Source organism: Stegodyphus dumicola, chromosome 5 (genome assembly GCF_044657685.1).
Source record: "Stegodyphus dumicola isolate Sdum_Otavi_A_Nest chromosome 5, ASM4465768v1".
Lineage (NCBI taxonomy): Eukaryota > Metazoa > Arthropoda > Arachnida > Araneae > Eresidae > Stegodyphus > Stegodyphus dumicola.
In genome coordinates, this window is record NC_140772.1 from 64,949,816 (window position 1) to 64,963,707 (window position 13,892).

The window sequence follows — 13,892 nt, forward strand, 5'->3', positions numbered from 1 at the left end:
CTATAAATATTTACAAAATCTTAAAACATCTTCATTTAAATATTAAAGAAATGGGAACACTTTTTGCAAGAAAATAAATCATTAGACGCAAAAGGTTACGTTGAAAAATTCACATGAAATGAATCATTTTTATAGGTACTATCGTCTAGAAGCACAACTAGCATCCATGTCATGGAAAATTCGTTGGGAGGAAATTGCACTGTCTACCATGACCAAGAAAAGGAGACCGGGTTCTAGAATGAGTCTCACTAGGATCAGCATGGCGGTAAGTGAATCTCTTTGCATTTTGTTAGAAAACACGTCTTGTAACATCATATAAAAATCTGATATCATAAACTTTCAATGGCTTCATTCAAATATGCGCTGAATGTCTTTTGAAACATTTTTGAGACACTTTTCATACTGTTTTTCTGTTAGCCTTAATTTGATGGCATATTTTCTAATGTCATGTCTGTTATTAAATTATTGAATACTAAAATTAATATGATATTATTAATATGACATTTCTGAAGGGAATATTTTCCTTAGGAAACTCAAAAGCAAGTAATTCTTGATGGATTAAAAAAAGAACAGAATGATATATATGCAGAACTTAAGATAACATGAAATGCATTTATTACACTTTTATATCTCCTTATCTATTGGAAAAGTTATTTCACACTGTTTACATTGAAAAGTTTAAATGAAAAACTAGGTTGAATTTTATGTCAGACTGTCAAAAATATTTTAAAATAAGTAAAGTTACATGCATTTTTGTGATAAGAAGCGTACAAAATATTTATAAAGATTGCTATTTTAAAAAATCCCGTGTCAGCTTCACATAATATTAATTTTTACAAAATCACAATGACTTAAACGTGGTTTAAAATGACATGCAATTTCAAGTATGTCTAAATTTGTAATTTTGTGCACCAAATATTTTTGTGAGCAGTACAAATATTTACTTTATCGATACTGCGAGATGTAATTCTTAAAGACTGCAATAAATAAATGATTTTTAAACATAAAATATCTATATATTTCTTTGCATTTGGCATGTCTTGTGGCTTAAAACTTGACAGACTCCAATAAAATTATTTTTATGATAAACTTTAAATCCATTTACTTGAATTAAAATTGATAAATGACGAGAATAAAATCTTTCATTTCTCGAAGATTAAATTTCATTACTGAATTATTACTATTTTATTACTGATCTCGATAGTGAAATCTTAATTTTTCCTTAATATATATCTAAAATGTGATTCCCCTCAGAACAAAGTTTTTAAACCTGTTACAAATGGGGAGTAATGTTTTCTGTGTTAAAACGTCAACTGAGTTTCATTTTACAGTTATTCCTATTTGGAAAATTATTCAACGTTGATGTGTTTAATAATAAACTAATCGTGAAAACATAAGGAAAGTAGTGTGATTTTATGGTATGATAATTACATTTTTCATTTCAGAAAACAACAAAGCAATCACATTGATTATAATGTGAAGTCTACACGTTTAGGTTTCTGAAAAATAATATTAGTTGAATATCTATAATCTCTAAGTTTTTAGACTACTGTAATTTAATCCATTTTGAAATTTTAATGAGCAAGCATCTGCTTTTCTTTAAAAAGAAGTGGAAAATTTGCAGGCATATTTGACGCCAACAAGCCTTGCATAATCAATTAAGACAAGATCCCGTCTTAGATTAACACTGGTTTAAGGAAATGCTTTGTGCATTTTGAAGAAAACATGTAGTATATTTCTTAAAGAAGCAAAAATGTTCTGCATTGCAAAGTGGAAGTAAATCATATAAATAAGGTTATAAATGAAATGAATAAAAACTGAAAAAGAGATATGCAACAATTTTAGGGACGTCTGGCAGAGAAAAATAGGGCTAAAAGGGTTCAAAAATTTGATGTAAGTCTTTTAAAAACGTACAAACAATTTGGATTGGAATTGGGATCAGAAATTGTCATTGATAGATTTTGGTCTAAATTGGAAATAATAAAGAAAATTTAATTCACCGATGGGAAAAATTTTGGATAATTTTACTGGAATGAAATTTTAAAGGTTCTTAAAGAAGAGTAATAAACTACAGAAGATTTGCTGATTTCTTCGTCCGTGAAGCAATATTAGTGTTCTTTAATAGGAAATTTTATCGTTTTCTTAATCTAATTTGTGTTTGTTAAACTTCACTGGTACTGGATAATTTAATTTCTTAGAGATCAAAATTTGAAATAAAATCTTTAAGGACTGGATAACAAATTTATATAAAAGAAATCCAGATATCCTCAGTGCTGAACTTATGGAGACTACGGTAAATTTTACTACTTACAGAAAGGGAAAGTGGGAAAAAAATTATTCTGGCTACTTAAATGGAATATGTTTCTTTGTAATGATAAAATGAACGGTTTCGTTAATAGAAGGAAAAATAAATCTGCTAAAAATAGCAGCTAGCTTCATATAACTGAGTTTCTGAGCAAGATAAACAAACCTCAAGGACACGAAGTAGGTAAGAATACTTAGAAGCAATTTTTTATTTAGACGAGTGAGAAGATACAACACAAAGAAAAAAAAAAGAGTTGACGTATTTCTGGCGCACATCGTAAAATATGTTTGCTTCTTCAAAAAGAGAAAATCCAACTCCGTAGTTAACAGAATTTCACAGAAATTTTTAAAACCATCATCAATCCCAGGTTGAATCTTGCCTTGAGTTAAATGTAAACTTGGAATGACTTTCTTTTCATCTGAACGAAACAGACGAATATCCAGAAATTATGCTGCAGTTAATCCGCTTACATTACAAAGAGCTTGGATTTCATTATTCTTCTGAGAATAATAAATAAATGTAAAAGAAAAAAATAGCATTGTGTATCTCGGAAAGACGACTTGATTTACGGGCCATCTTAATTCTAAGCATTAGAGTTACTGACTTCTTGAAGAAGTGACTGGGAATGTTCAAGAGAATGTTACATCGCGATTTTAGACAATTTCATTATTTTAATTTGCGTTGTTTATAACTCCTGTCACAGAGATTCTCATATCTGCATAAATATTAACACGCGAATAATCACCTTAGAAATTTTGTGGTCCAAATTAACAGCATATTTTTTTATGCTTTAAGCCAAGAGTTCCCAACACAGGGTTGGCATTGAACCCTGTGGTTCGAGGAAATTTTAAACGGGGTCTGTGATGGTGAAGGAGTCTGTTGAGGATCAAAAGCCGAATATGTACGGGCAGTTGGTCAGCAGATTATTCTATTGATTACAAAAACAAATATTAATAAAATTTATAATTAATTGTTTATTGATGTAAAGCTTTGTTGTACAAATACGTCTTGACCAAAACACATATGTAAGCTAAGTTTTAGAATTTAAAAGTCATCCGAGAGAAATATCTTCAAAGAGAAATTGTTTCCGAACCAACATTATTGACTTTCCCTCTTCTGACCTAATGGAAGCATGCATTAGTCAAATCAATAGCTTTCTACGGAAAAGAAGAAATAGGTTGGATTTAAAAATTAAACAATTGTATGCTAAATGCTAAACAAAGTTTCCATCAGTAAATCAAGCGCAGCCATTGTATTAGTCATCTAAAATCAAACTTTTGGGATCTTAAAATCTGTAATTTTGTATCTGAAAACTTGTTTATATTTCTAAAATTAAAAATAATAATATTATTTAATAACTAAAGTCTGAAAGGTTTCAGATTTTAACGTTCGCCCAAAAGAGCTCTTTTAAAATTTACTATAATTTATTAGCATATATTTTCAATAGAGGTGGTCCGAATGGAACAGCGAAATATTTTATTGGCTACTAAATGAATATACATTTATACTGGCGTGCGAACATTACGTATCTTGCGCATAAAAATATTTAATGTTTCTAATTAGTTATATTATGCATTAAATGCTTTTTATTTAACTAGATCAGATTCAAAAGTTAAAAGAATTGAGAATCTTAAGAACTGCATCTATTGAATTTAAATAGCTTAACTTATTTATCAATTTCAGGGAAGATTAAATTTGAAATATAAACGTATTACATGCGTCCGAATGGCAACAAACGTGAATGAAAAGTGAAACGACACATTAAAGTGAAACGAGGCAAAGTCGCCTTTCGAGACTAATAGCCCTTTTGAGCTAAAAATTATAATACATAAATCTAATGAGCCATTTTTTTCAAAACTTTTGTTCCTATTCTTAATGTAAATTTACCTTTCAGTTTTCAGTTTATTTGTATTATTATTATGTTGTATGCTATATATTACAAAGAAAAATGCGATGGGTTTGATGAAGTAAACTATTCTTTTAGAAGGGGTTGATGGTAGAAAAGGGTTGGAAATTCATGCTTATGCAATTTGGAATGCTAAGCACTTCATATTAGGACACTTGAAAGGATACTTTATCTCACAGTGCCAGTGTGAGATATGATGTGTTAGAAAAACTTTATCTCACAAATGATGTGTTTCATGTAGTGAAGTACCGTAGTGATACTCCAGCATTTACTATGAAAGTATTTACTATATATTTGCGGCATACAAGCACACAAAACCTGTTTAATTTCTGTAATTCTTTCTATTAAAAACACAAACAGTTCTCCGTGTACCACAAATTATCACGTGGGTCTTACAGAAATAAATATGAAACACAATATAAAAAAGGGGTCAAAATTAAAATACGTTCTAAGGATTATGATAATTTACAATGAATTTCAAAAATAACTTAAGGCTCACAGAAATAGACTGATGAAATAGACTTCTCACAGAATAGAATTCTCACAGAAATAGACTTCTCACAGAAATGGAAATAGACTTCTCACAGAAATAGAAATAGACTTCTCACAGAGATAGAAATAGACTTCTCACAGAATAGACTGATGAAAATCAGAAAGAAAGCTAATATTAATATTTTAACTGCTAGTTTTAAGCTGTTTCTTTCACTGTCAAATTTGGAACACAGAAGTAGCATATATTTAATATTTTTCCGGCCACCGACGCTGCAATCACAAAAAATCTCTGGACCCGATTTAAATCTGCTCAGTTAACTTTTAAAATGTCTATGGTCAGTAAGGAGTTGGTTCATTTTATAACATGTAAAAAATGATGACATGACAATTTCATTTCGATGTAAGGGAAAAATCTCTTAGTAAGCTTCCTTTATTTGAACTTTTTTATTCATAATTCCACGACTCTAAAATACTTTCATTCACGACCTTCAAAAGGATTTTGGGATATTGACAAAAATGTCAATTTAACTCTTAGTGGCATTCTTTTCCAAAAAATCGGCCCTTTCATTCCTAGCAATATCAGTATGTCGACGAGGTGGGCATCAGTATTTCCAAATGGGCATCAGCACCCAAAATGTTTTATCTCTTAGGTTTTTAAGTTATCTGTGAATTTGGAAGGTTATGTTATTAACAGAAGAAATGCATTTTAGAGTCTCCAAGGTCAAATAGGAACAGGAATTTCAATGGTAAATTTCAATCCATTACTGTATTTATTAGGAAAAAGCAGGTTTTAAAAGATTGTATGCATTAATTTTCTTGAAATTCATTTGCCTTGACAAATATATTTCTCTGTAAGAGTAAATATCGGTTAGTAAGCAATTCTGTAAGGTGATCCGTGATTCCCAACTTGGTGATCCGTGATTCTAATAAAGATGAGCACATAAAGGGTGATGTCCCATGTATCTTGCCAAAAGTTCTAACAGAGAAAAAGTGATATAATCAATTACTATCATCCCCTTAGCAGGTTGCTGTGGTTTAAGTGATTAACATAGCCAGCAAGTCATAGGGATTTTCATAGTTCAAGCTGCAGCAATAGCATATTTGTTTTCCCCAATTTCCCCGCACATAAAAGCCTGGTTTTTTAGGTTTTGAAATCACTTTTAATTTAAAATTAACTTTCCTGTCCCAAGAAGAAAGGTAGCGTTAATTTGGCTCAGATTTTGATTAAAACTCCATCGAATACTTCAGGAGAAAAGAAACTGTGTCTGATATCCCTCAAAATCGTTGGAGTTTCATTCAGAGTCTACTGAACATTAAAACTGACCCTTTCGGCTAATTTAAATTTCAGATTAGATGTTTCTTTTCCATTTGATTACATTAAATTCAAAGAAGATATGAAAACGTAGAAATGTATAACTTTTTATTTAATTTATGCATAAATTAATTATGCACATTTAGTCTGCACGTTACATATTTTCACATCGTGATAAAGATTTCAAAACTACTTTACTTTATTTCAGTTGCTCGAATTGACAATTTAACTATAATCGGTATATTTTCCATATAAATTAATCTTACTTATCGTTTATTATCACTGTCATATAACGGCTTTAACCTGCTTCTTTCACATGAATAATCTACAAAAAATCCATGATATTATTTTATGACTGATCATCTACAGGTTTCCAGAAGCGAAAAATACTAAAGCATTGCAAAATATTTTATACAAAATATCTTCCATTCTTCTTCCAAGTTTTAGAAGTATTTGAGTAAAAAAAGACCTCTGCCGTACTATACCATTAATACACTCGTGTGCAAAATCAAGAGAATTTTTACATTTTGATGATTTTCTGGAAAAATAATAGACACATTTCAATGAAATTTGTTAAGAATATACATTATTAACAGAAAACGTGATGTACCTATCAAAAGTCATTTTATATACCAATGATTATCAATAAATCTCATAATGCAGATATGTCCCAAATCCACGTTGTGATATCGAACGGGAAACGAGTCTAATATGGGGTATTGCTCCTTCTCACAGTCATATAGGTCACGCAGAGTGACGGCATAATGAACAGGAGCCACTTGTGACAGTCGATTCCACTTCTACAGCAAGGCAGTTTTCAACTCCTATGTCCTGAGGACCCAGCGTCCCAGACATGCTGTATATAATTTAGGTCTGCAACTCTAGCTATCCAAACCATTCAGCTAATATCTTCACTTTCTGGCTGAGCTCTGTGTGGATGACCGTCGTAACATTTCATTACATGTTGAGGATATTTGTAATAAGTACTCTCTCAAATAGCAGCACTTTAGCATATCGCCATGAAAGATAATTTGTTACTAAAAACAATAAATTCCTCTTCGAGGTATTAATCATTCCTAACTGCACACCCATCATTATATTCCCTTAAATAACCATCTTCACAGAATAAAAGAATTAGCTGAAATCATGGATGATCATCTTAGGGAGGTTTAATTGCAATTACCTTTCCTCGTGTAACCTAATTTTACGTTAAATTGAACGGAGGATTTACTTTAAGATTCTGAAAGATTGAAAAAATTCAGAATTCTTTATTAATCAAAGGTACATAAAGAGATGTAATGCAGTCATACTTCTTATTCTGTAAATTATTTCTTCTGTAGCTACGTTAATAACAAATGAAAGCACTCACCTCCATTACGTCACCTCCATACAATTAAAATTCTGGAGTGATCAAAACTATTTAAAAATTCTTGTTAGCTCAAAGGGGCATTAGTCCAGAAGGGCTATTAGTCTCGAAACGGCATTGTGCGTGGGTTAACTATAAACGGCGTATGACTCTTAAAATTGTTGCTACCATGTGTTATCGCCCTCTATTATGCTTAAATAAATTAAATAACGAATAATCAGCATGAATGTATGTATGTTTATTGCATCGTGAAAGAAAGGATGGTTCCTATGGACTGTGCCATTAAATTTTCATTAACGTAATCCTCCACCCGAACGTGGGGACATAGATGGACGTAGACGCTCGAATTTCGAATTTCAAATTTGTTTTATTATATACATCGTATTTTGTAAAACTTTAATGAATTTTGTATTAACAAACTTAATGATTTCAATGCTAGAAATGGCAATACAGTACGGAAAATTACATTTTTTATCTCCAACGAGCAAGAATGTCTATGGGAAATACTAGATATGCTGTTTTTAAATATTTTGTGACATTGCTATTGAATTGAAATTTATGTTGTTTAAGTGCAAAGAACATGGTATTTAATAATTAAAGGTAACACACAAAACGTTAAAAAACATCCCTTTGGTTGTAATATAAAATCTAAAAGCTTTTAGTGTTTAGTTTTCATTTCTTTCTTTAAAATTTATAGCTGTTTACATCAGAAATAAGTTACTTTTTTCCATGTTGTTTATCGGGCAATAATTGCAGCTTACTATTTTTTTAAAAACAAGTTTTGCACTAAGTTATTATAGCATTATTAATTTATATTTCAGAGCACAGTGTCTGCAGAAACCTTACCTCTGTGTGATATGAATCAACAAATGTTTTCTAACACCGGATTTTATAAGGTATGTCATGAAATATTTCTTAATAATGAATGAAAATGTTATTAGTAATACGCTACATTTCAGTATGTGTGAATACGTTGTATATCAGATTGGTAAAATTTAATTATATCATATTAGTAATATTTTTATTCATTATAATTCATAATGAATGAAAATTATGGCAATATGATACTATAGTATAATATGATGCAGACGAATCAGATTATTAAATTACTAAACGTTTAATTTCTTCATATCATTAGCTATGCAGTCAGTTTCAGTTAATTAGCTTGCAAAATTAGATTTATCTTTTTTTTTTTACCTTATGCAAAAATTTTTTTATTACATTTTATATGCATATAAAATAATTCAGTGGAAATGAAGTAAGTAGAGTATTTAGCAAATGTGGCTAAAGTTGTTTGCTTGTATATTCATCCTAGATATGTCTTTGCGGTTATGAAGTTTGTTTCCCAAAATAAAGAGACGATTTTACGATTAAAATTTATGTTTTTGAAGTCCTAATTTTCTATTAATATACTGCATAATATTTCACATAAATACACGATACACATAGAGAAACAATTTTAGTTGCTTAAAGTTTTATGAAAATTTAAAAGATGAAGCCTGATAAAATTGTATACATTTACCTTCAAAACTCGATCATATATCTAATAATTATTTTTATAAATCAAGCTAAAATTTAATACGAAACTCTTTTCTAAGCAATATGGAGTCATTAATTTTATAAATCAGCAACTTTTGTTCTTACGTTCCATCCCATTTATAGCCTAAATATTTTGAAATAAGATCCGTAAATTGACACAGAAAAATGAATTAAGTAAATAAATCTGTTACCGATTACATATGCAAATTCCGAAAGGTTTGTATTTAATGTATTGGATTTTTACTGATTGTAATGTTTTTATAAATGAAGCATATAAGATCTTATATTTTACATTTAGAAATCCTATCTATTTTATTCCCAAGATCTTAGTCATATATACCTTTCTATCCGATTCTGAAAAAACAAATGCTTTTAGAGATACATATCTGGAAGCAATATTTAATACAAAAGTATAATTTCTATTAGAGGAATTTTAATTAATTCAGTTTCTGGAATAAGTAAGGTTTGAATAGTAAAAATGAATTAAAAGGGTTTCCTAACATTTACAATGCAGGTATGCTTCAGGTTTGTTTATGAGATTTTTTAATCTTATCTCCAAATTATAATAGTTATGAATTGTTTAAAACGACATGAGTTCAGAAAATTTAAGAAATTATTACTTGTTGTCAAAATCGAGAAATATTTCCTGAAAATCTTGTAACCTGAAGCGGTAAACATCGTTGCGTTAAATGAGAGAATTTTCGTATCGGGTAACAGTGCACAACAAATTACGATAAACCCAGCTCAGGAGATATTTAAAGGAATGCGTGATTTTATATCGCAGGTACTCTATTTTAAAACCAATAAATGTTAAAGCCTTGACCGTAACTATACCGTTGGCATTAAATTTTGTCATTACCCCTAAATCAACTCAGTTTGTCAGCCTTCCACCACCCTTTAAACGGTGATACTTATAACTCCGAAACCTAAAATATGGCGAAAACAAGGATTTTGCAAAATATTCTCACTAATTTAACTTGCAGCCAAGAACCAAATGATGATGCCCCATTTATTTTTAAAGGTCCTCAATATTTTAATGATATTGTTATGAATTTCGTATTTAGTTAGATATTTTTAGTAGAATTATAATTAAAATTATTTTATTTTCTCGTGCAATGCCGCACGAGACATATTTTAAGGGAAAGCTACTCTCGAAAAGTAAAAATACAAGAGCACGTACATTTAACTTTGAATAAAAGTTTATCTCGTAATTTATATTTAAATTGAATAAGTGTCATTGACTACATAACCGTAATTCTACTCCTTTAGTTTCCAGAAATCTCGAGAAGTAAAGGAAATTACTAGAACTCTCTAGCAACCGATAGAAAGCTTTAAAAAGCCGGAAAGAAACATCTCAGCTCAGTTGTTGTTGTTTAATAGCTGTTGGTAATTTTTTTTTTTCGAATTCCCAGTGAGATTGGATTAGCTTTCACTTTGCATTACGTTGTGTTTTAACGTTTTGAGTAGTTTAAAGTACAGCTACTGATTATATTGCGTGATATTGTATGAATATCTCTGAGGAAAATTCCAGCGTTTTGTTATATTTTTTGCTATAAAAATACATTTTATTAATTTTTTACCAGACTTATGCATTCAATCAATTACGATCCCGTACGCACGCTACAATATCTATAAAATACTTGATAACGCTTATAAGTAATTTTTTCCTTCGCTTTCGAACGTAGTTGGTATTTCGTGGTGTAATTGGAAGCAAGCTTATCGCGAATGTGATAGGTTTGGTGTTCGAATTCCGGCCAGGGCCTTGCAGACTTTTCACGTTCTGCATCGATATAACATAATGACTCTACACACTGCAGTCGCAAATTTATTCAATTTTTAAGGTTACGATACTAGTTAAACACACATGTCTTTTCTGTTTAATTCATTCCATTATTTGCAACATTTTCATTTATTCATGTTCTTATTTTGATAATTTTATGTTTATTATGTACAAATAAGTCGACTAAGAATTTGTCTTTACGACATTTAGCCTTGGTCAAATTATATTCTCTATTTCAACCCAAGTCCTTTCTCAATGTTTCCGCTATCCCTTCAAATTTTGCATGGTTCCGAAACAGTGGAGAATGAGTCTTTAAATTCTATGGGTGAGATATTATTCTATCAATTGGATGTGTTCCTAAGAGAAAAGGATTCTCTTCTTTCAGTTTCAACCAGTGAAGATTTTGCAACTCTTTTTTGTTTTGCCAGTCATGTTTTGGCCCTCACCGTCTTGCATAAGATGACAGCTTATCCTGTCTAAGTAGATCAAGGATTAGGCTTCTGAAAATCACTAATGGATTTTTTCTTTAATTATCGTTATTAAGAGACAGGGCATTATGCTCAGGAACTCCAATTCTTAATTCAAGTGTCACTAACTGTAGTAAAAAGGTGGCAAAGAACTTTCGAGGTTAAATTGTACTATAGGTTTTCCAGGAATTTCGAGGCAAAGAACTTTCGAGGCATTTCGAGGTCATTGCGTGCTAGAGCAAAGTTTTAAAAAAGGTAGGATTAAGTTAATCTATCTAATGTGCCTTGTCGAAAAGCAATGAGTCCCTGATATATAAAGTAGCCAGCTTTCACAATTAAGGAAATATACTGATCTTGAAAAATCGCATAAGATGATTGATATAAGAATGTCTTCTGATTTTCAAGTCCACTATTTATTATCTTTAAACACCTTTCAAGATGCTGGGAAAATATCTTTTCCCGTCTTTTCCTACTTTTCGAATTCTAAAAAATACAATAGGTCATTTTTGTATTCATGTTTCAGAATTTTTATGGGGATATTGGAAATTTTTTGCAGACAGTAGAATTATGAATTTTGTACCATAGCGTAACTTAGTCAATTAATTAAATACGAATTTCGAACCAAAAATACTAAATACATAAACATACATTAATTTCTTTTTTTTTTACTTTGCATTGTTTAGCTATATGTAATTTCGTTAAATTTGCATATATTTAGAACGCAATAAATTTATCAAATATAAGTACATGTAGAATGCAAAATATTTGCAATAAATCGTCTGGGTTGTTCGTAATTTAAAAAGTCTTTTTTCTCGAAAGTGTATTTAAAAGAATTACTGTGTAGAGACATTAGGTATTTTTTGGAAGCAGGACACGTGAAAAATGAGCAGCGCCTTCGCAGGGAATCGAACCACGGTCTTCTGGAATACGCACCCAGCGTGCACACCAAGAAGGCGGGATAAATTCCGTATATACTTCTCCTTTTAAAGGGATCGTGGAATTTTAGGGGAACCAATCGCCAAATCCTGGTGGTGAAGAATCATCATTCACCACCTTTTAGTTCGGGGCTACTGTAGAGACATTAGATATTTTTGAAGCATGAGAGATGAAAAAAGAGCAACGCCTTCGCCGGGACTCGAACCACGGGCCTCTCGAATACGCGCTGAGCGTGCTGACCACTACAATACGAAGGCATGCTAAGAAGGCGGGAGAAATACCTAATATACTCCCCTATTTAAAGGCCGACTGGGGATTTTAGGGGATGCAATCGCCAAATCCTGGGTGTGGAGAATCATCATCCACTATCCTTTTAGTTCGGGCGCCACTCTAGAAACATTAGGTTATTTCGAAGCAGGAAAAATGAAAAGTGAGCAACGCCTTCGCCGGTAATCGCACCATGGACCTCTGGAATACGCGCCCAACATGGACACTACCACACAACGAAGGCGGGAGAAATACCTTATAACTGCATTGTAAATACAGCCAATATGTAAACATAAAACTAATAAAAATTTATAAAAATAAAATCAATATATACGTACTTACTGGCACATTGAAAATCAAAATTATTTGCTGATGCTACATCATAATTGTTTAATACTCCAAAATTGGTCACCAGCGTTAATCTAGTATGATCGTTAATGAAGAATATAATTGTCCCTCAATTCTAAATAAACAGTGTTCACTTTCGCAAATGCTTCTGATTAATAAGATTCTTAATGAGCTCTGATTGCAACAAATTTCATTTGTCGATGAGAGCTGAAGCAATTCATAAATAGAGAATACTCGGACAGAGATTTGATCAAATCTGCTTCAGTCTTTGAATAGCGAACACTATTCGGATATTGCTAATAAATATCCGAATAGTGAATATAAAAAAGATTTAGACAAGGATTAAATGAGTATATGTATTTTTTATTCATTATCATTTTATACTGTTATCTATTAAAACGTATTTAACAATGGTGCGTAAGTTAATGAGAAAAAAGATTATTAAAACAAATGTAAGCATTGTGCATCTCTAAGGCTGCTATCACACGTCGGTTTGTTTCTGAAGAACAACTGTTTGGAACAATTTTTCTGCTTTGTCACAACAGCCAATCAACACAGATCGCTTTGGGGTTAACGCAGGGAAAACTGGTTCCCCATTACAAACAAGCTGATAGCATTCGAAGCTGATAGCTGATTGGTTGAAAACGAACAACCTGCAATTTTTTTTGGAAATGAAGGAAAAAGTCGCGCGTTTTTCTTTCAATAGTAAACCAGGCAGAAAAATTGTCCGAAACAGTTGTTCGTGTGAAACAAACGCCGTGTGATATGGACCTAATAAAACAATATTTCAGTTCTCAAACGAAATTGTAAACACTTCGAAAGAAAATTCGCTAATTGATAACTAAATTGTTGTCGAGCATTAATTGTTAGGTTTGAAGAAATAAATAAATATGTATGCCAAAAACTAAAAGTAGAGTTAAGAATAAAATTGCTTTATGTTGTGGAAGAATGTTTGATGAAAATTCAGGTGTAATTAACCCAAACTGATAAATCTGAGCGTAGGGAAATAAAAGCCTGAACATATTCTGAAGTAATGCAGTAAATGAATACAATAACCTAATATATCTCTTACAGAAACAAAATTACATATACTATAAGTCTGTAATGACGAAAATGAACATAATGGCAATTCTGCTTCAGTATGTTTTTCTCTATAATACTCTTGAATTATGCA

General features: G+C 31.0%; 1 protein-coding gene across 1 annotated transcript in view; it reads left to right on the top strand.

Moving 5' to 3' along the window:
* The window catches only part of LOC118186995 (atrial natriuretic peptide receptor 1-like), a 1,070,353-nt gene that overhangs the window by 676,359 nt on the left and 380,102 nt on the right, over positions 1-13,892 (top strand). Inside the window, exons 8-9 of the mRNA XM_085816725.1 lie at positions 136-265; positions 8,203-8,277. Of these exons, the coding sequence (XP_085672851.1) occupies positions 136-265; positions 8,203-8,277 (205 nt within the window). The remainder of the gene's footprint in view (positions 1-135; positions 266-8,202; positions 8,278-13,892) is intronic.